The 23,832-nt window shown below is 33.1% G+C and overlaps 1 protein-coding gene across 1 annotated transcript in view; it reads left to right on the plus strand.

The window, feature by feature from the left end:
- Positions 1–23,832, plus strand: part of LOC142323520 (frizzled-4-like) — a 100,398-nt gene that overhangs the window by 61,078 nt on the left and 15,488 nt on the right. Inside the window, exon 2 of the mRNA XM_075363281.1 lies at positions 6,154–6,320. Coding sequence (XP_075219396.1) covers positions 6,154–6,320 — 167 coding nt within the window. The remainder of the gene's footprint in view (positions 1–6,153; positions 6,321–23,832) is intronic.

Below are 23,832 nucleotides of genomic sequence, written 5' to 3' on the forward strand. Positions count from 1 at the left end.
TCACGTAATACATTATCGACACCGCAACCGTTAATATTAACCTCCTCCTTGATGAACGTGATGGTTGTTCATCAGTCTACCTAGTTTTCTAATCACTGTTTCAGCTCGTTCAGTAACTTTATTCAAGTGTTCAGTATATAATCTGCTCGTCTGCAACCACACGCCTAAATATTTAACAGATCTAAACGCGGGGATGACAGTATCGGCTATTCTGACCATTATGTCTCTGATTCTTCTTCTACAGTAAAAGCAATCGCTGAGGACTTCGTTGGCGCCAGTGTTAGTTCTCTATCCGCTAGCCATCTCTGTATTTTATCTACCGAAGGGGTGTGATCTTCTACTTCTTGCTTTGTCCTTTCAGTAACTAATAGAGCTAAGTCGTCTGTATAAGCTACGAGTTCCACCTTCGAACTCTTTCTTCAGGAAACCGTCAAATGCTAAGTTACACAGGAGTAGCTCAATAACCGACTCCTGTGAAAATCTCCGAATATTTCCACTGGAATATTTCCTTCTTCTGTACTAACATGCATTCTTCTGTGGTGCAAACAGGAGTTTATGATACTTCTGAGGTAATCACTGAAGTTCTTCTCTCTCAACGCCTCGTTTGTCACGAGCCAGGGGAGACTACAGAAAGCGTTCCTTACGTCTAGGAGAACCTCAAGCAGGATCCTCCTTCGACGCCAGAACCACCTGCTCTATCTGCTGACCAGCTGAATACGTATTTTAACGCGTCGACTGTAGAACTTCCCTTCACGAAGCCATACTGTTTACGTAATATTCCACCTATCATCTCCAGCTCCGCCCATAGTCTTTCAACGATCAACCGTTCAAACAATTTTCCGATTGTATTCAATTAGCATATGGGCCTATATAAAACCCTGTCTTGATTTGTGCCCTTCTTCTTTGGTATTAAGACTAATCGGGCTTCTTTCCAGCAATCTGGAAAACATGTATTCTCAAGGGCTAGATTAAACGCATCGAGCACAGTCCAGGAATGCCGAGCCACTATCTCTTTAACTATTTTGGCGGGTACCAAGTCTGGCCTCAGACTCTTATTTGGATGTAACGTATTCACCGCACTCTTCAGTTCCTCTATGGTGAGCCTCTTGTCATGCTCGACCGGAATAACACTCCAATCTGACTCCGTAACCTGAAAGAGTTCTTCTACAAGATGGAGCTCTTCCTCGCCAGAGAGGAAGGAACGGCCTACCGAACCGATCCATTACCATCTTGTAGGCGCTCCCCCAGGGAATCCGTCAGCAGTAAGCTCAGCAGTAAGCCCCCTCAAGCCTTAAGCTTAGCATCCCTAATCGCAGCAATCAATGCCCTACTTGCATTACGATATTGTTCCCTCATTCTCTCGTCCACCCTTCCGTTTCGTCGTGAGTCCCGTTGCATTCTCTTCCTCGTAGCGAGTGCTGCAGCTCTTTTTTCTGCTATTACAGGGAACGACCAATAGACTTGACCACTCCTCGGTCCGTCTTGCTGTCCGACGGGTCTGCAGGCATTTTTCAAATACTCTGAGAGCCTTTCCAGAGTTATTTGAGTGTTTCTGTCAAACATGTTCGAGATCTCATCGGCCACGTCTCTGGGCTCACGTTCCGTGGGCTTCCAGGGGGGGGGTCCTGGCATATCCTGGCCGTGCACATTCAACCACGAACGTGATAACACTATGGTCGGTGGAGAGCCTTCGTGCCACACCTGCCAGTCATTAATCATCGGTATTATTCTTTGCGATGCCATTGTTATATCTACAACTGAACCTCTCCCCCGACCAATGTATGTAGGGACACGACTCCTGTTGCATGCAACCAGTCCTACCGCTGCGAACATGATGGCGATGGAATATTCACGTCTTGTCGATACCCTTTCTCCCAATTCACGGCTTTCTGAGTTGAGGTCCCCCATTAATATGATGGGCTTACGGCATCTTTTGATGAATTCTTCCAACTCGTCTATAAATACACGGAAGTTTATCGACCCCGAGTTAGGGGAAATGTATACCGATATCAGGACATAGTCAGTTAACTTGACAGCTACAAAACCATTGCCTCTGAAGACTCCGAGCTGTGCGTACTGACCAGATACATTTAAGATGGCTGCATCAGCATTCCTGTCCACTTCCCAAGTATGGGTGGCCACCCTCTTCGTATTGGGTTCAGAAATCACCAGGAAGTCTATGCTTTCGGCAACTGCCATCCGCCAGATCAGATCATGTGCTACGGCGCTGCGGTTTGCGTTAACCTGCATTAGCTTCATCGATCAGCTCGCTTGCAGACCCCACTGTCTATCCGATGGCCAACAGAATACATGTCAGGCATTTGGAGAGCTCTGAGCAGTCTCTGTTCTTGTGGCCCTGTCCACCATAGTTGTAACATCTTCTACTACGATCCGGTTCATTGCACTGATAGGAGGAGTGCCCCATCTCCCAGTATTTAAAACAGTGGGTGTCCGACCTTATCTGAACACGGCATAGGACCCATCCGGCACGAACTCGTCTCTGTGAGTTTCATCGCCACTCTATGAGTTGTAATAATTGACGGGTTTTTCGTGTAGCCGTAAGCCGGTCGGACCGAAGATATCTTAAATTCGTCATGGTCCCCGATCACTTAGGCCACTGCATCTCTTATCTCCGCTTCGGTTGTATCAGGATTCAAGTCTTTCAGGTGGACCAGCGTCCTGCGAGTACCTCTCGTTTTGAGATTTATTTGTAGGTCTGCAGCTCTGTTTGGAAGAACTTTTTTTGGGCCTTCCGAGTTTGCGTGTCCCTTGACCCGAATGCATAGTCCGTCATTTCCGCCCTTACGCAATTCCAATACTTCACCTGACTCCTCTATAGTGATCGACTCTTTTACTGTATGGAGGAGGTAAGCATATGATCTACCTACAGCTTTTACTACTAGTGTGCTACTGTCAGTTACCACCGGCATTGCTAACTTTACCACCGGGACGGTTTCACCTTGCACCTTTCTCGCTATCTGTGGTAATACCATCATTACTTTACCAAGCCGTCCTTTTAGTGTGTTTAACATCCAATACGTTTAACAGCCAATCCAAATCTCCCTTCCGGTAAAACTAACGTAGTTGATTAAAGGCACAGAAAAATCTAGCAGTGGTTGTAGACCGCTAAGGATTGCCTGTAGCTCCCTCTCGTGCTTGTTGATAAAGTTATTCAATCAGTATCATGATTTTGTTTCAGTAAATATAAAGCAAGTCCCAGTCTGTTGGTTAGATCTTTCAGGTTTCCTGGAGGAGTGTCTTCCTGTTCCGTAGACCACTGCTTTGCTCTTTTTCTTCCTTTGTCTTTTTTACCAGGTTTATGTTCGTCGACCCAGCCGAAGTTGCAGGATGATTCTTCCTCCTCCATCACGTTTTTTCGTTCCAGCAGCCACCAATGAAGTTTTTAAAACATTTTCACTATTGCCAGAGTAATCTACGTCGAATTCTTCGTTGCATAATACCCCGCATGATTGGGTTAAGTGTTAAAGAAAGGGTTTTTGGGGGTAGGTAAAATGTATGAAGCAGAAGAAAAAAATTGAGTGGGAGGGTGTCATTGGGTAGGGAAGGACCCGGGACGATAGATTTCGGGGGGTCTAGAAAGTATGAGAAGGGAGTTATTAAGAAAAAAGTATTCCCCCTTACAAGACTGTCTAAGGACTTAGAAAAATATACATTTCTCAGTAGAGCAGTAGAAGAAAAATTTCGTAAGTCCTTATTTACTCGATCCAGTTGCCTTTCTAGTCTTGTAAGTCGAACAGCCACTCAAGTGTAGTCCTTACTGCCAGTGGCAATAAGGTTGATGACAGTAAAAACGTAGTCCATTAATCGTAATTTTCTTTAAAACCGTCCACAAATATTTCTATCAACAATTCCAATAGTTCAAACCAGAAAAATATACCGAAAAACCAACCAGAAACTCAAAAAACGTGAAGCAAGTCAACAGCACATCCGCTCTGTACGAGTGTTCTTATTCAACTGCTTCTCTATGCTGCAAGAACCTATCGTACTCCAATACCATGTGTACTGCGGTATTCTCTTCCCAATAGTCACATTCCGCAGAGGGTCCTCAACTTCCGCGCACACATTTATGCTTTAAAATGGTCGTGACTGGTAACGAACTGAGTCAATTCGTACCCCAGTTCACCGTTTTTGCGGTCCAACCATCTCTGGATCTTAGACGAACGAGTCCAAGGTCCATCACCTTTCGTCACCTGATCCCGTCTCTCCTGCCACTTGCGGACAAATGATGCCCACATCCACCATACTTACTCCCCAGTACGTCTCCTACCTCTTCCGATCGAGGAATAATTATAATTTGGCGTTACCATAATTCCCAACATGTACACATATAGATTTAGTATTCATAACGATCGCTCGTAACAGATTTATGAGATAAAGCATAACAATAGATAAGTATATTACTGGTTAAAAACTATAGTGCGTTAAACGAAATATGAAACTTATTTTTGAACGTATCTTATCAGTATCCACGAATCTTATCAGTGATGTTTCACAAAAATTGGATTCAGGGGTTGTTTTAGCTTGTTTTTTTTTTTTTTAATTAATCGATATGCAATACCCATAAGAAAAATAATCAAGCCGAGTTCTCTGTATTAAAGACAAAGAAATAAAATGTTTTTCTACATTTTTTACGTTAAGTCCAATTTCAGAAGACTATGCAGTTCATGCGATTTAGAATGATAAAAATATTGTTTGGAACAGATGATATTCTCACATGTATTTTAGTATATTTGCAAAATCTCAGCCGTGTTGTGAAAGGAATTCGGGAGGTCAAAAGCTTTTAAAACATTGTTACTTGAACAAGTACAGTAATAGTTTTGCACTGTTATCTTTCATAATTAATGAAGTAAAGAATAACTGGACGAAATTTTAGTACATTAGGAAGTTTTAAGTTTTAGACCGTTCGAGGGGCTTATAGGTAAAGCTAAATATGGTGTGGATCAACACATTTATTTAACTCATGTTTTATTTTTTAAATATTTTAAACTTTTTTAATATTCAAAAGTAAAATGATTGCTGTTTTTTTCAGTAATATAATAATGTAAAAAAAATGTACAACTTTAATACTAATTATTTATTAATAATGTATTGTACGTATACGTTAAATTTACCTAAACTTATAAGATATTACGAAATCACTTTATTTAATATTAAGATGATAGCAAATACGAATTAAGTTAAACATTTATTTTTAAAAATTAATAATTATACAAAATTGAGAATATTTTTAAGTCGTTACTTCTGAATCTTTTTATTTGTTTTATAATAAATAATGTTATTTTTGGCAAGAGCAACCAGCTCTTAACAAAATTACTGTTAAGTGTTCATTTATGTGTTAATACTTAAAGTAATCGCTACTTTGAACATTGCAAAATGCTGCAACTTTTTACTTCCTTGTACTATTGTAATCGCGAAAAAATTTCGATTTCCACCATCCTTCAATCCATTTTGACTAGTTTCGGCGTGACCTCTGTACGTACGTAGTATGTATGTATCGCATAACTCAAAAACGATTTGTCGTAGAATATTGAAATTTTTTATTTATGACTGTGGTAACATTTAGTTGTGTACCTCCCCTTTTAATTGCAATCGACTAGACCAAAAATGTCCAAAAAAGCCCAAAATCCAAACAATTTGGATTTTGGACTTTTTCCTAACTGCAGTAATAAGCCCTCATTGAGAGATTTTCAACGATATATCATAAGTGGTACTTATTTTCATTGGTTCCAGAGTTATTGCCCAATAAAAATTTAATTAATGAAATATTTGGATCTTATAAGGGGAAGACACATCGGCGAGAATCGGATTTCATTTCCTTTTTTTTAATTTTTTTTTTTTTAATTTAAATATGTTGATTTATTAATAATATTAACCTTAAATTGAAAAAAAGTATACAATAAATAATAATTTTATAACAAAAAAAAATGTGAAAAAAAAATAAAAAGGTATCTAATAAAAAATATATGTAATTTAATAGCGTACAAGGAAGTAATTTAGTGTCCGCATCAGATATTTTTTAAATTTAAAATGACGATTTTTTGATTCTACAACAGAGGAAATAAAAAAATTAAACCGGCCAAGAGGTTTCGTAATTTCTGTTAACTTACTGATTTGAAATTTTTGTGATTACAGGTGGGTAGTAACTGCAGTGTCTTGGTTTTTGGAAGCTGGATTGAACTGGTCATCTGCGCGTATAAACCACCATTCCACTCTCTTCCATTTGGCTGCCTGGGGTTTACCCGCTGTACAAACTATAATTGTTATTGTGCTAAGACGTATTGATGCTGATGAACTAACAGGTATTTTTTCAGTTTCTTAAAAATCTATGTTTTTTTTTCACTTTAAGAGATGAGAATGCTAGTCATAATATGACAAGTAATATATTAAGTGCCGTGCACATACAGTCGTGCATTTTCAGTTTAATGATAATAGCGGTATCCTAACTGAGGATATCAATGACAATTCCGTATTCTTCTTAAGTTTCTTGAGAATAGATCGATGAAACTTAATCATACCAAAAGAAAAAAAAATCATTCTGTAGGATTTACTTTTTATTTGGTATCTTTTCTTTTATCAAACGACCAATTGTTATCAAAGATCCTTGAATATAACCATAAATTAAAAAATTAATTCAATCCGAATCAAACATACGATTTTCAAATATACAATTTAATCTTCCCTGAAACATCAGTAAACAAGGATTGTAAAAACGTTCCTTTGCTGTTCCATCATCTACTCCGTCGTCTTCACTAGCTGGACTGTTCTTAACAATCCTTGTTTTCTGTTTAACATCCTGGATAACAGATGATTTCTATTTTCTGTGTACGATTCCTAAAACCCAGCTGAACGCCATAGCAACCAATCTGTAACTCGCTAAAATGCATATGTTATAATAATAATTTATAACTATTATTATTTAGTTTTTTGGATTGAATCTTCTTTTAACAAATTTATTTGGTACCTATTTATTCGGTAAATATAATTTTTCTATCTTCGCAGTTAACAAATTGTTTCGGGGTGGGTTTTTGCCATTTACTTTTCATCGCTTGTTTAAATTTTTAAATACATTTTTTATCATTAAATCTTTAAATTGTAATTTTTTTCGATAAGAACGATCGAATAAATCAATTTTTTTTAAATTTCACAGTGTTTCAGTAGTATTGTTTTAGTATTCTTATATATCATAGATGAGATGGTTTTCATCTGTTACGTGAAAATATTTTTTATTCTCTAATTTTCTTTTCTTTTATACTTCACGCCCATTACCTTTCTTTGGTTTTTTGAGCTTAGGCGTATGAGATACAACTCTTTTAATCTAGAGTTTTCCAGTGACATCTAATGCAAATTAATATTTAGATTCATTTGGTTATAATTCTCAATATTTTTAATTTCGGTATTCATAGTGAAACCGAAGGTTTGCCTATTTTCACATTAATGTGCAAATATATAGGTTTTTCCTGTTTTTAATTAGAATATACATAGTTAATGCGAGTCTAGGGTTAATTTATAATTCTTATTTCGCTTTTACCTTCGTATAATATCAGTAGACGTATGAAATGCACCTTATTTGTGCATTCTGTTTATGTATCTTTTCTGTTCTAAAAATACACAGTCTATTTTATAATGTGTTATTGTAATCGGTTAGATATGTCCAACTGAAGAAAACTAGTTAATTTATTTGTGTTTTACAATTAATTTTCTTGATAGTTCGTTTATCTTTTGAATGTAGTTATATATACGAAAAAGAAACGATAATAAAACCGGAGGATCGTAAATATTGTTAGATTTATTGATAAAACAATGAAATACGGAATAAACGTTTAGAAAGGAGCAATATATAAAACTAAGATATACATTAGAAAAGCATATTTTATCGTTGTTTGAATTACGCGTTACCCTTTCTTATTCTCTTATTAAACGAACGTAATCTAAATCTACAATGTGTAGAACTTCCTGTGTAGATGGAGAAACAGTGGTTTCAATAATATATGTATCTGTGTATGTAAATATCTATGAACACTGTTTCTTTTGTGTACATTACACTTCTGCTCTGTAAACAGTAACGGTCTTTTTTTATCAATTATAAACAGTTTTGTACAATTTGTTGTATGTTGTCTGACACCAGTTAAACCAAACAAATAGTGTCTGGAAACAGAAATTTGAGCTAGCAGAAGGAGATGTGTATACGAGCACATTATTATTCATTCTCAGAACTTATCTTAAAAAGCATTGTATTGAATTGTCGTCGGAATTTTAGGCATTTTTTTCTTTTGGGGTTCCAGATACGAGCTCTTAAATAGACCTGAATGGAATATATTTAAAGAATAATGCCTGGAGAAACATGAACCGCTGCATTCAGACGTTATTTTTTTTCATTTTTATGAAATAATTATTGCAACACGGACGCCAGAGCAAAGATACTATTCAAAACTAAATACAAATGTATCATACATTTTAAGATTATTACTGTAGTATAATTAAACCGTTAAACTTTTGGTGAGTTTAATTTGCATTTAAAATTTCATAAAAAACAGAAAAAACTTAGAATCTCATTTTTTAACTCTTTTGTAACTACTGTCAGCGACTTTACAATAAAAATATATTTATAACGTTAACTAATACTTTACCGACTAGACAAGTATTCTTGTAAACAGGTGATCATACCGATTTGAAGAAGATTGGAGATTTAATAATATCGGTTTTGCAACACCTTTGAAAATTGATGTTATGATTAGGGGGTTAATGAATTCTTCAACACCTCATAATGATATGAAACTGTCAGTTACCGCACGGGCACACTATGATTGATAGGTATTAAAAGGTTTACTTACTAACTGCGTTATCATATGATTGACAGGTATTAAAAGAGCTCAATCCCTGACTATTCAAATTGTAATTCCAGATCGACCTCTTTCGAACTGTAGACCATCAAACTTTCTCTTACATAAGGCACCCCCAGCGGGAACCAAAAAAAAAAAGAAAAGTACATTAATTGCTGAGGCTACGGTTTGAACTGAATAGTTTTCGCATTGATATTTATGAAGAAAGCTGCCGGAGTTGAAAGTAGAAATACAATCTTTCAAGATCATACGTGGCAGGTACTGGAATAAAATTCCTTTACACATGTAAATAAACATAATTATAGCACGGTTACTAGAGTATTGAAATTTGATAATAATTACCGTATTCCACATTTTAAGTAATTTATTCTATTAAAAAAAAAATCTGTTACATTCTTCTAGTAATATTCGTTAATCGTTTGATATGAGTATTTCCTATACTGACCAAGTCTATTGCTGTACAAATAGATTTGAAGTATGATTGAAATGGATGAAAGAGAATGGGAACTTTAGTTTACTAGATATCTTTCTTTGTTTCTAGCACCTCAAATGGAAAATGTTGCAGTAATTGTGGTAGTATACAGTTTATTTGATTTCTCCAAAATTTATCGATAAAGTTTTAGATAAATTCACAAAACTTATGGTGTCCCGTAATTTCTTCCCGGATTAAAATACAAAGTAACAGATTTACTACTGAAGATAAAGAGATATGATATTCTCCCCCCTCCCCCAATATCCTGCTTAACTCAGTTTCCGAATCAGTATTAATGAATCTTCATATACCCCAGAGCACATAAAGGTGATCCCACCAGTTAGCGAGTTTCTTTCACCTTTAGAATGATATTCGCAGTAGCAGTAATCTTGGCTTGCATCGTTTCAATATCCGTTATAATATGTGGTGGATACACTATACCTTTAACATAATCCCGATGGAAGAAAAAGGAAAGGAAGAAGTGTATCTATCTGATGAACGTGGCCGTCGCCGTGTTTTGGAAAGGTGAATTTAGTCTTCGATATCTGCAGTACGTGGAGCTTCATCCTAAAGAAATATCTTCCCTGATTGATAGTTACCCGACTGAAATACAGAAGAGGATTATTGCTACTCTAGATGTATTTGTGATAGCACGTTCAAGTAAAACAACGGGCCAGTTACTAAACTGTGCGTAATCTTTTACGTCTGGACTATTTACCTCCAGACTTACGTCTGGAGGTTCTCTGATCTCCATATAAGGAATCTATATGGTTTCGATCGCCATAATTACGCAAAACTGATGACTGCAGTGCAGGTTACTTGTAATTCATGCGTGGAAAACAAATGGGTTGCTTTGGACTACCAGTCTAATTTGTGTCTCACGACTTATTATGCCAAATTTTGAAATTATAAAAAATACTATTAAAAAAAATGTCAAAGATATTTTTGGGGGTTCTTCATCTCACAAAAAGTGATTTTTGTGACAAACAAGATTGATGCATTAAACATAGGAGTTTATTTTAATGGACGATTTATATAAAAAGAATTAAAACCAATAAAATTTGGAAAACTTACACATTCAAGATTTTTCATCATTTTGACTGAGGTTTCCCTTAAGTTTATCAGAAAAAATTGAATTGTCTGCAGGATGAACACTGGATATTTCTTTTTCATTTGTAAAAATAAAAAAATATATAGCTGAGGAGAACCGTTTTTCCAGATTCCTTCACAACTGTTAAGTACACTAAGTTAGCTTTTGGTTGCAGGATACACACACTGTCAGGAGAGAATTCAGCGTATGAGTTAGATTTAAGATTAAAAATTTCTTATCAGGTGTTGTGTGCCAATCGGTCCTCACGTCAAAATTTCAATTTCCTAGAACAGCAGATCAAGGAGATACCTTGATGAATTAGTGAACAAACGGTATTTAGTTTTTATTGGTAAACATAATAGAAATACATAATAGAAAAATATTTTAAAATATTTTATTCTAAAAGAAATGTTTTTATTTGCCACTGAAATGTGTTATTGCATTATAGTCCATTTATAAATTTAGTAAACCACTAAAAATTCTTGATGTCAAAATAATATAGGTTACTTTTTTGTTATATGAAATATATAAAATAATAATAAATATTTTTTTGTTTGCTAATGCGTTCAGTTTATTTATTCTATTTTTTGCCGATAAGTTTGAAACTATTTTCGAAACTGAAAGAAACTAAGTATCCTTTGTGATTATTACTTTTTACCTAGCTCCAGTACATTTTAACCTAATGCAGATGTTTCGCCTGTGTAAAATGCACAAAACCTTTTGAACTGTTAACCGCTTAATAACTAATTAATCTTTTTCGTTTTTGTCGTCAAATTTAGTTGTTCTGGAAAAATTGTTTTCCAGTTGCATGCCATTTTTCAAGCTGTCTTAGTTACAAATGATTATTATAAAAAAAAGTTACTTATTATAAAATAACATTTATTCTATATGTTATTATAATAAATACAATTTATTATAAAATATATCGAAATGAAAAACCAACCTTTAATATCCTGGATAAATTGTTATTTATAAAGAAAAAAATTATTAATTACTATACGCCAGAGCAGGCTACGTACAGTAATTTAAATAATAAAATGATTAACCTGCACAGAATCATAAAGATCAGTGACTGCCGATCTGAAGCACGATTCACTCATCATACTATCTGATTTTTGTAATCGTGCTATTATAAAAGTTTTAAAAATTATTTGCTCTCTGAAACAGTTTTTTTTTAATTTTTAAATAATTTTTTTATCTAATCATACGATATTCCGAAAGTCTCTAGGTACTTTAGTACAGCTTCCATGATCTGAAACAGGAAGGTAGCCGAGTCCTTTGTTTGGGATACATACCAGGCCTGGATCGCTAGGCCAGAATCTGTTGTTAATTAGAACCCGAAAACAAATTAGTGAGCGAGAATAGTAATGAACAGCTGTTAACGTTAAAGTATAACCAGTTTTACCTCGAGTTATCAATCTCTCGCAGCATTAACTATAAAATAAATTTTCCTCTTAAATATCGTTTTATTACACCATTAACTATTTACTTAATGGCTGTTCCTAATTTTCCTTTCTGCTTACCGAAACGAACATAACATTTCAAATTTAAAAAACAACGTAATAGTTCTGCAATTGTTGAAAAATCCCCATTAACTAACAACCATTGATGCAAAAACGCTAGAATTTGGTAAGGACAATGACAAAAATTTATTTATTACGATTTTAATAGGGCGTATTTTTAGAAGTTTTGACGCATTTTACGTAGCCTTAAGTACTAGTCAGGTTAAAATGTATTTATTTTCAATTGAAAAGTAATTTGAAAATTTTTTCACTGAAGTTTTTTCATTTTCTAAAAAAGTTCTTCAGTTAATAATATTAAATTGAGTAGCTTACCAAGAAAGTGATTGCGAAATAAAATAATACTATTTAGGTTTTTTACTTTTATTTTTAATATATATATATTAAGCTTCAGAGTTATCGGAAAATATGTAACGAAATTAATAAACTAATATAAAAGTATGCTATAAGTATACTACGTCTTAAACAACTTGTCTACTTAATTATTTAAGCTTCAGAATCTCATACGGGAACGTTGGTAGTGGCGAACGTTAAACATTGCTTTTCTGACAGAGGAGTTGAATCGAAGGGCATCCAACTGATTGACAATAAATTGTTTCATATGAGGCGTTAATAGATCGTTGATGAGTGAGTGGCTGCTATTTACAATATATGTGCACTCGCACGTGTGTGATCGGTCTCATTTTAGTGTTTATTAGTTTTTAATTTAAAATGTGGCTGTTTATATATATATATATATATATTGAAATATCTGTGTTGAAATACATGTTATGTATACTGAAATATCCAGTATACATATAAAAAATTATAAGATCGCAAGCGTATAGTAGTAAAATAGTTTGATATTATTTTAATTTCAAAAGACCTATTCACTAAAAAAAAAAATCTCTCGATATCACTAGCAAAAGTTAAACTATAAGGAGCCGTTCGAGTCACCCTGGATTACATTTTCGGTTACATCAAAGTCCTTTAGAATTTATATCCCGTCTTGACCATCGCATTGTTTCTTCATACGATGTACTTAAGAGTAATTATTTTGGAACACCCAATTTACATGATTTACGAGAAGTAGAATCAAAGGCCTGATTAAAATAAACGAATGTAACATATAACGATCTCCTTTATTTTTTTAATTTTAACTGTCCGATTGATTAAGTGAATATATTGTTGGGATAGCTCCTTTGTTTTCTAAATACAGACCGGAATCAGATCGTTTTTATCTGCCCGTACGCATAATCTATCATTTATAATCCGGGTTGGATTTTTAACTCGGTTAGCAGGAGAAGTAGTTCTTAATTTCTCGGCGATGTTAAATCGCCATTTTTAAAAAACATTGAAATTAAAATTTTCATATCGAGCGTTAGGAAATCGTTCTGTTTTAAAAGCTTTGTCCGCACAGCACTCCGAGATAACGACCAATTTTGTGGAAAATTCTTACTATATATTACCCTGGAGATGTATCTGACCTAAATATATTTATCGTAAACCTTTTTTCCTCAGATTTAGTTCCCCTGTGAAGTGTGGATGTCTCGTATTATCCAATCTGAAAGTCTAGCACCCGCAGCAGATAAAAATTTCTAAAATAATTTTTCCACACCTCATCGAATTATTAATAAATTTGTCTCTATGGACATCGTACTGTAGATCAGAACAATTTATTTTTAAAAAATGATTCCTTCCTGGTTCTAAGTCTACTCGTTTTTATGTTAACTGTATTTAGTATATTTAAACAATTATAGAATCTAATTTTTATAAAGAGGTATAATATTGCTATTTTTTTTTTTACAAAATTTAAAGTAAATTCTGTTCAGAACTACATTAAATTATCGACGAATAACTTGTTAATGGTTGATATGATTGAGGTTGAGAAGGAGAAACTTATTTAACTTAACTTAGGACGGAAAATCATAGATTACGAAGCGTTCAAAAAAAGTGTTACTCTTAATAATGTTATGAACTGTATTTGTTATAAAATAAAACTTCTTTTATAAATGTATTTGTAGGTAAACTTTACAAATAGATTTTCAATTTTGGTTTATTATTCACAGACATTATCAAAAGCAATATTAGTCGATCTTTTGGAATTCGAAAGATTATTTTTGTATATATGTTGGTGAAGAGAACTGGACACGCCTACTTCACCAGCAGTCAGACCCAGCCTTGAATGTACTTGGGTTTTTGTTGTGAACGTCATGCTTGTGTCTGATGTTATCTTACTGGAACTGCTGACATCCAGTGTGGCTACAGCTGTCTTTTTTTGTTAATAGGTTTCATGTATGAAAAGTAAAAAAAAAAAAGATGTGTGTTTAATTATATATATATATATATAAGGAGAGAAAGAGAGAGAGAGAGAAGAGCACATATTATTTTAATGGGTGCCGAAATTGTATTTTTTTTTTTTTATTCTTTTGGGGGGGGGAAATTCGTAACTTTTTTATTGTATCGCTGGAATGTTTTTTTTATTTTTTTATTTATCTTCCTAATACTTAATTTATATTGTTTGAGATCGTTCCAGGTTGTTGTACTGTGAATGATATTTTTAGATTTACCTGGATTTACTGAATTCAATTAATTTTTTCTGATAATTAAAAGATAGTATAAGTGGGTAAAAAGTGTAAAAGGAATTTAAAAAAAAGAATAACAAATAATGAGTCGTCAAAAACTTTTCTTGATCCCATATTTACGCTGTATATTTTTTTTAGATTGTCATATTTTCTTTAAATTTGAAACTAGAATTATTATTTTTGAAAAAAGTTCAAAAAATTTAAATATATCCAAAACCTTTGAGAATTTTATAATCTACAAATATTGTTTTTTTTATCAATTGAAAACTAGTAAAACGATAATTATAGTTGTGAGAGTTTACTATATTACCAGAGTTTACTATATTATGTTCCCTACTGGGAAATATACGTACTACATAGTAACAATATATTCCTTGTCTGTTTTTTCCTTCTCCAGAGATTTCCTGTTTCTTTTTTCTTGTGGTATTTTCAGTAGAAAATCTATTTAGTTAGGTTGGATTTATTTGTGAAGGTAATCAAATTTTAGAAACTTAGCATTATCGAATTTCCTTAGGAGTCTGTCTGTTCTTCAGAGTATAAATTCCAATGCAGAACTTCATCTTCGACAACCGATAAAAATAAGTCGCCTAAACATTTTTTTTTCATATACTGAAAACGAAAATTACTGAATACATATTTTCTTATCGCTGAGCAAACTGAGTAAACTTGACTTTAATCGATTTCTGCGTCAGTTGAGTCTGTTTTTCTCCCGATGGCTTTTCATGTGTTAATTTTTGCTCGTACATAGATTTTTCAGTTTTTTTTTTAATAAAATTTAACATAATGAATTACAGTATTTTTTCATTTACATCTACGAAAGAACTGATAATGTTACCGACAATATAAAACAACACATTCTTTGCTTATAAATTGTGCTTTTTTTACGTAACAATCACTTATCACTTCACCATTTCTTAAAACAATGGAATCTCGACCGCTGAGGTAATTTCATAAAAATCCATATAATACCATTCCGTAATTTCTAACGTACAAAGTTTTTATACGTAATAATTATTTTAAAAATAACCAAAGAATAATATGGCGGAAAAAAAAATCGATATTTTAAAATTTTTCTTCCACTCGTGCTTTCCGTAATAAGCCACCCTCTTTTTAACTTCCTTTTTAATAAATCTTGTTACCGACTTTTCTTTACTTTGATTCGTCATAAAACGTCTTCGTTTTGTATTCTTCTGTCCGACCTACTTTTCAAAATTCTTCCGTTACGGTTGAAAACACGCTTTTATTGTTTCTTTTAGTTTCTTTATCGTCAATATTTTTATTTCACTTAAGCTACCCTTCCTGCAGTTATTTTTAAGAATTCCTTTTTAATAACTAAATGTAAGATTAATTAAAAGATTAAGGAATCTGCTGATATAGATTCCTTTCCTCCATAAACGTTTTTCTGCCTTCCTGTCATTCGCTTATGATATCTTCTTCACTTCCACCACTGAAATTACAGTAAATAGCAATATTTTGTGTTCTCTGGTATGTCGTGATCCTAGCTTCAAAAAAATATTAGAGATTACGATTCACGGTTTTATTTTTGTCTCTAGTATGTTACTCCGCTCCCCAATGTTTCCTTTAATTCCATTATATTTTCCATGTTCAAATTAGAAATTAAAGGGGTCAAGCCGCACACATTTCATATTCCTTTCTATACCGTAGAACCCCTTCCTTACATTGTATTCTTATTATACCTACCTCTTACTCGTACTAACTATATTATATTTTTCTTAATAGTTAAAAACTTTATCCCGTTCTACTTTATCAAATGGTTTTATAAGATCTACAAATGCCACGCGTGTAGCCTTTTCTTCGACCTGGTTTTTAACATTAACCCGAAAGCTAAATTCTTTTCTCGTTTTGTTTGTTTTTTTCTGAATCCAAATCGGTGTTTATCTACAAAACCTTTGACTTCTTATTCTGTTCTTTGATACAAAATCCTAGTTTAAAGAACATTTTAATTTAAAACCCAGTGATGTTAAACTTATATTATTGTAAATATCGCGTTTATTCGCTCCGTCTTTCTTCGATATTGTAAAAATAATTCCTTTATTAAAGTCAGTCTCAATGTACTTCTGTAGTCTCTGTACTTCTCCGGTTTCATAAACTTTTTCTTATTATTGAGTTACACCTTTTTGGTTCCTGCTTCCCCGTACAAAAATTGACATTTCCAATTCAGATGGTCGCTCAGATTCTTGCTCGCATTTTTTTACATCTTTAAACAATATGCGTAAAATCGTTATATTTACGTAATTGAACATGGTCGGTCGAATTTTACGTAAAATATATTTATTGTTGAAAAACAAAATATAACGCGTTTTTTCTACCTGCTTTCACCCTTTTTAAATATACTCGTACATCCCATAACTAAGATACCAGTTTAGCACGATTTTATTCTGTTTACTTTGCTCTACTTTCACAGATAATGTATTTTTTTTTGAAAGATTTATTTCAAGTAGTTTTTAAAATAATTTCTTGATGATCAAATTTTATCGTTAAATCAACGGTATTTTAATTCGATTCATTAATTCTTATATTTCTGTAGGATAGCTTATTAGCCTGAAATAACAAATTAATCACTTTTTTTTTTAACGCTGGTGCCTCTCAAATAATAATCTATATATTTTACCCTCCTTCACTCTTAGTTTATCAGATAATTGGCCTCTATACAGTCCTATATATTTCCGCCTCCTACTTTCTGTCCATAAAACTGATTTTCAATTCAGAAATTTCCTATCACATTTTGACTTCGTTTTACCAAGTTTTCTGTAGACTTTTCGCGTGTTTTCTGTAATTATTTTATGTTCTACATGCGTATTTCCTTCCGGTTTTCCTTTCCTGAATTTTCTGCATCCATATTTTTCAATGCTTTCCACGTTTATCCTTCGGTTTAATTTATTTATTCTGATTAAGGTTTCCTGCCATCTGCTATCCTTCTGTTTAAATTCTCTTCATCCGCCTTAATTACTTTTTTCAATTGTCGAATCAACTTTTCGTATTAATTAAAGGCCTGATTGTATGTTTTACATTTTAAAGTCTGCAGTTTGATTTCGACATCCGTTCCTAACCAGAAATAATAGTGTATCAGATACCTTCATGTATCTCCTGGTTCACTCATCCGTATCTTTTCTTTATTGATTTTAAAAAGACATTGGCAATTACCAGTTCATTCTTGAAACAGAACTCACGCGCGTTACGATTCTTTAAACAAATTTTGTATCGTACGCCGTTTACATTAATTCCGAAGTACTTCTATTACCGCCTATACCAGTACTGTCCGAGTTTGGAATTTCTATACTCGCTTCTACTTTGGATTTTTTTCAAATCATGTTTAATGTAATCAAATTACTTAAATATTTAATACTAACGTCTACTAAAAAAACCAATATCTTAGAATTTTTACATATGACTTGAATAACTCACGGAGATTAAAAGAATTCCCAAATAGACAGCGAAGTCTTAAATTTCAAATTTTGTAAATAATATAAATTGAAATAAGGGTGTTAGTGATCGTACAGTCGTATTCCAATTACATCGAGTTCTCATTTTATCCAGAAAGGCAGCCTAAAATTTGTGACATGTTGGATAGATGATCCAACATGTCACAAATTTTAGGCGGTCTGAATACCTTTGCAAACTAAAAAGCTGACAATCTACACTGCCTATGATCCTGTTTCTTCTAGTTGTAGTGCTATATTTGTTTTCGATCAAATTGATGGGATAAGTGATTGTTTAGAAAAATTTAGAACAGAAAAATAAATTTACAGAAAAAAAATTAATGAAAATGATTTAGAACAAAAAATAAATGTCGATATTTATTAGTAAATAGTAATTTATATTATTCAGTGGAGTAAATTATTTCTGACCAAATTTTTAACATAAAAAACTAATGAAAAATTAGTGAAACATTTAATCTTTAATTTTTATGTTTTAAAAACTGAATAAAATTTCTCGTATCATCTCTGTTGTAAGTTTTTACCGAATAAAAATTTACTTTTCTGAACCAGCGCTTTCATAACGTTCCCTTTTGTTAAAGTAATTAATTTTGGGGTTTGGAAACGAAAATTACAAAATTTCTTGATGTAGTTTGTTTTAGCACTATAATCGATTAGTGTAATCTTTTCCCAAACGTTTAAAATTCAGGCAATTTTATATTCAAGTTATTCATCGATAATACTGTGTTGAGTAAAGCTAAAAACGTTTGAGATTTTATTAATTTTGAGTTACAATTTTTATGAAAAAATGCGCAAAAAAATTTGGTTGTTATAACCGAATCAAGTTTAATTTTAATTAAAAATATTGGAACAAGACCGGTATAACGAACCTGAGTAACGGATTCCTGTCAATTAAAAAGAAAGTAGTAGACAATATAATAATGGAAGTATTCCAGAAAGGGGCTAAAAGAAGCCCTTTTAGTAAATCAGGTCCGTTTAACAATCATCCTTTGTAATATTGCCCGCTTACACACCTAAATAGATGTTGTTCGATGAAAAGGGGTTACCGGGCCAGGGTAGGAATCTCATGGAAAAATGTGAGGGCTGACGATCATTCTCACGCTTCGAATTGGGTCCGGTACTGCAGGTAAAGAGGGTAGGAGTATATGTAATCCGGGGAAGACCAATTGACTGTCAGTCTATGAGGGAGTGCGATCAGTTCTGCGAGAGAGTTCTGAGCGATGACACTATAAATGAAAGAGATAATGTACTAAATTTCATTCATAAATTGTTAGGGTAGTTTTATTTGTGACAGCAAAGGTATTTGCAGTGAAATAACTTTATACTTGTCCTGTGTATTGTACTATTGTTGTTAAAAAAAGACTAATGGTCAAAAGTGTTAAGATTAGTGATCATACTAATATATTTTTTCAATAGGATTGAATTCTGGTTTTCAATATTTTACTATACTGTAAATAAATGCTGGCGATTGCTTTGATTGCTTTTGACTGGATTTAGGAATGAATTAATTTTTTTCAGTCTTATTGCTGTCTTAAGTCTGTTAACAGAGCAGTGTCGTAATGCCTCGAAATTTTTTAATTGATGTGGATGCCTTTTGTTATGTATGTAGTGACTTTGCCGTAAAATCAAATGGAAAAAGCATTACACCTTTAATTAAAAAAGCATACCATTTGTACTTTCAGTGTAAAATTGGTGATCAGGATAAGACGTGGGCTCATCATATAGTATGCATTAATTGTTCTGTATATTTAAGCGGATGGCTGAAAGGTACACGGAAGGAATCTCATTGGAAAATATGAGGGCCGACGATCATTTGGTGTACCTATGGTTGGCGTGAACCAAGGGATCATGTAACCGATTGTTACTTTTGTTAAACAACTGTGTCTGAAATGTCTAAAAAAAATTAAACATACTGTAAAATATCCTTTATTGCAATCTACAATCAGGCCAGTACTTCACAGTGAAATTTTCCAGTTCCTGAGCCACCTGTGAATGTATATTTCGAAAGCAGCGATGAAAAATCAGGCAGTACTGAAGAAGACAACAATGATTTCGATTTTGAATTATCTTCCAATAAGTCACATCTTATATCACAAGGTGAATTAAATGACTTGGTTAGGGATTTAAATTTATTAAAAAATCAAGCTGTACTGTTAGGATCAAGACAGCAAGGTTGGAATTTACTTCAAAAAAATACAAAAATTTCGGGCTTTTGAAGCCGACAAAAAGAACTGTCTCAGTACTTTATTTATGAATATAATTTGGTTTATTGCACAAATATTGATGATCTTATGTTGCACTTAGTACAAGTTCATAAACCTGAGGACTGGCGCCTGTTCAAAGATTCGTTCAAATACAGTTTAAAAGTGGTTCTACTATAAAACGGTAACAAATATCCTTCTATACCAATCGCTTATGATATTAATTTGAAAGATACATACGATGTGATGAAAGACGTTCTTGAAAAAATAAATGAAAAAACATAGCTGGAACATATGTGGTGATTTGAAAGTTATAGCTATTTTGTTAGGAATGCAGTTAGGCTACACTAAGTACATGCGTTTTCTCTGCGAGTGGGACAGCCGACCTAGGGATAAACATTATGTTACCAAAGAAACGAAACAACTTAACTCCAAATGGGAAAAATATTATTCATGAGCCCTTAGTTGATCCCAAAAGAATATTTTTACCCTTTCTCCATATCAAGCTAGGACTAATGAAAAATTTTGTAAAAGCAATAAAGAAGAATAGTTCCATATTTTTGTACATCAGGCTGAAATTTCCGAACGTAAGTGAAGGAAAAATTAAAGAAGGAATTAACATAATTAAAGAAGGTGGTCCTCAAATAAGAGAGTTGACCAAATATTACGTATTTAACTCAACGTTAAATAATATAGAAAGTGCAGCTTGAGCTTCATTAAAAGACGTTTGCAAAACATTTCTCGGCAAACAAAAATCCGACAATTACCACGATATTGTTAATCAATTCTTACTTCATAAAGAGCTATGTAATGTAATATGTGTTTGAAAATACATTTCCCCCAGTAACATCTGGAATCTTTCCCGGACATGTAAGTGTCCGAGGTAGTCCGGGAAATCCACCTATTGGCTCCCGTGGGAAAGGGAGAGAGCTGGGACTATTAAGGGAAGAGACAGCGGACTGTTACTCCGATTAGTCGCTTCTTACGACAGGGGAGATCTCTTGGCACTATCCTTCAGGTGGTCCCAGTACCAGACGGGGTTGTTATTATTATTATTGATTTGTCTTATGTTTTTAAATTATGTTACTTATGATTTTTTAAATTAATAAATTGTAATTACATAATATTTTCAATTGTCAATGTCTCATAACAGTATCCTGATCGAACCGCGAACACGCGACAACATCATTTTTCTGGACTATATCGTACGATAAAAACTATAAAAATATGGTTTTTCAACTCCAATAGGATTTTAAGTTTAAATGTTTCATGTATTCGCTTTTAATATTAAGATTGCAAGTGATTGTGCTGATAAAGGATGTTGCAAAAAATAAAAACAAATCCAACCATAAAATGTTACAAATAAATGCTACCTGCCTAACCGGGTACGGCACTTTTATTCTCTCCCTACACGATTACGCTGTTAAGACGTTATTCAAAAGAGAAGGCTATTATTTTTCTTACCCTTTTAGAATAAATAAAAATCAACTTATCGGATTCTTGTAGTCTTTGGTTCGGAATTTGCATGCTTTGTTTTTCCAGAAACCCATAAATATTAAGTAAACACAATCGTGTTTGTATTGTGCAGACAACTTATTATGTATTCCTAAGGATAAATATAAGACCACTAACAACTCTGATACTTTTTCGTTTTTGTTTATAACCAGTGAAATTTCTTTCCTTTTGTAAAACAACATTTCTCCCATTATTAAAATGTGGAAGCTTACAGTCTTGCTAAGAATTCATTTGCTAATTTCATTTCATCTACTACAAAATCAACGGCATTTTAAGTTTGCCATGATTGAAGATAATTGTGTTTAAATATACGCTATTTTTTAAGATTAGACAGTTTTATTCACTGTATCGCGCAATTTTTTGAAATGAACGAAGAATACAAGAATATTTCAAGTTTATTTTTATTGTAATTATAGTTTTTATCACGTTAATTATTTAAATTACAAGAATTTTTATTGAATCTTTTTTGTAAAAAATTCTTCATCTCAGAAAGCTTGGGCGGTTTATGCGGGGAAATAAAATATGACATTTTCAGCATATGAAAATGCCAAGCTTCACTTGAAATCCAAAATCATAAAAAGCTGAATGTAAAATTAACTATTCTGTTACCGTTAAATATAAGTATTCTTGTTCCTACTTGTCCTCAGCGCCAAGTATTTGACCGGTACAGTTGTAATTAATAACGCTATACATAAGTACGCATAATAATAAAATTTATTCGTAACAACATTCAACTCAATCATTACCGTCTTAGGCACTATTACCGTTTAACACTTACGGCATACTACTTTACTCTAACTTTTAATGTTGTGACAGCATACTACTTTCCTGAAGTAATTTGGAATTTGACTCCAAGAGGTCTAAGACTCATTATCAAACTTAGAGTGTACTAAGTGGGTTTTAAAGTATTATTTAAACCTCGTCCGCTCAGCCAAATATCGGAAATACAAAACTACTTAAGCTAGCAGTGTCCGACTGTTGGTATTTTCTCCCATTCGAAGCAGAGGTTGCACCTTAAGCTCTGATTATCTGCAGAAATCCCTATTCTTCCCGTAGTTTTTCCCTTATATGTTAAGTTTCACGTTAGAAATCCCCGTACATTTAGTGCTATCCGAGGCTAGAAAGTCTCAAATTGCCTAATTTAGCTTCTTTCCTGGCCCCTCGATATCTTTTTCTCCCTGGTCATCTTTTTCTTTTGAGCCAGAGGAGGGTCTTATTCTCAATTCTCTTTAAACACCTCACTTAATTTAATACATGAGATAGAATCAACAAATTGTACTTGATCCCACATTCCATTATATCCCATATTACCGCAATGCAACGACTAACAATCGATTATATCGATGTTACTTTCTGCGATAAGGCGTGTTACTTAAATAGAGTTGTGATTTTTGAAGGCCCCACTCGCTAAAAATTACCGAATAGAGTTTACATTTCATTCACCCTCCACAGGACAGTATATGGTTTAATTTTTGGCATAACGAATTATACGACTACGTAATCACAACAATGCTTCGGTATGGCCGGATTCAAATACCGGCCTCGGAGCGACTGTCGATGTATAATACGTATTATTACTGCTCTAAGTGGGATATTCCTACTAGAGTAAATAGAATCATTGGCCTTCTTGTTTTGTCGATTCTTTAAGATGTGGGAATAGTTAAATTATACTGATAGAAAAAAATTAATGTTTCTCTAAGTGTGATTCATTGCTTGAATTGCTTTTGCGTACGTTACAGATCTGTAAATACAATTTTTTATCACCCTTAGTTTTAAATAAATTATTGTCAATTCCTCAAGATGCGGGAATAGTTAAATTATTATTAATTAAAATTCACTTAATTTCTTTGTTTAAATTAATTTTAGTTTGTTTAATTTTCTGGAAGGGGCTTAACTGTAATCCGAAGTGCTGGAGCAAGAAAAATAAAATCTGCTCAATTTATTTAGCTTCGAATCGTTTTGTTTAATCGCGTTATATTTTTCTTTTCAAGTATATTTTGAAGTCCGTTAAGTGCGTAGAAAGGTGAATATATATATTTACATGGAAAAAAATTGTTTATAAATATAATTTTGTTTACCGGGTGAAATTAAACGAGATTCTTAATACGTATCGTATTTCTTAATATAACTTGTGATTTGTAACATAATTTA

Source organism: Lycorma delicatula, chromosome 1, assembly GCF_047948215.1.
Source record: "Lycorma delicatula isolate Av1 chromosome 1, ASM4794821v1, whole genome shotgun sequence".
Taxonomy (NCBI): Eukaryota; Metazoa; Arthropoda; class Insecta; order Hemiptera; family Fulgoridae; genus Lycorma; species Lycorma delicatula.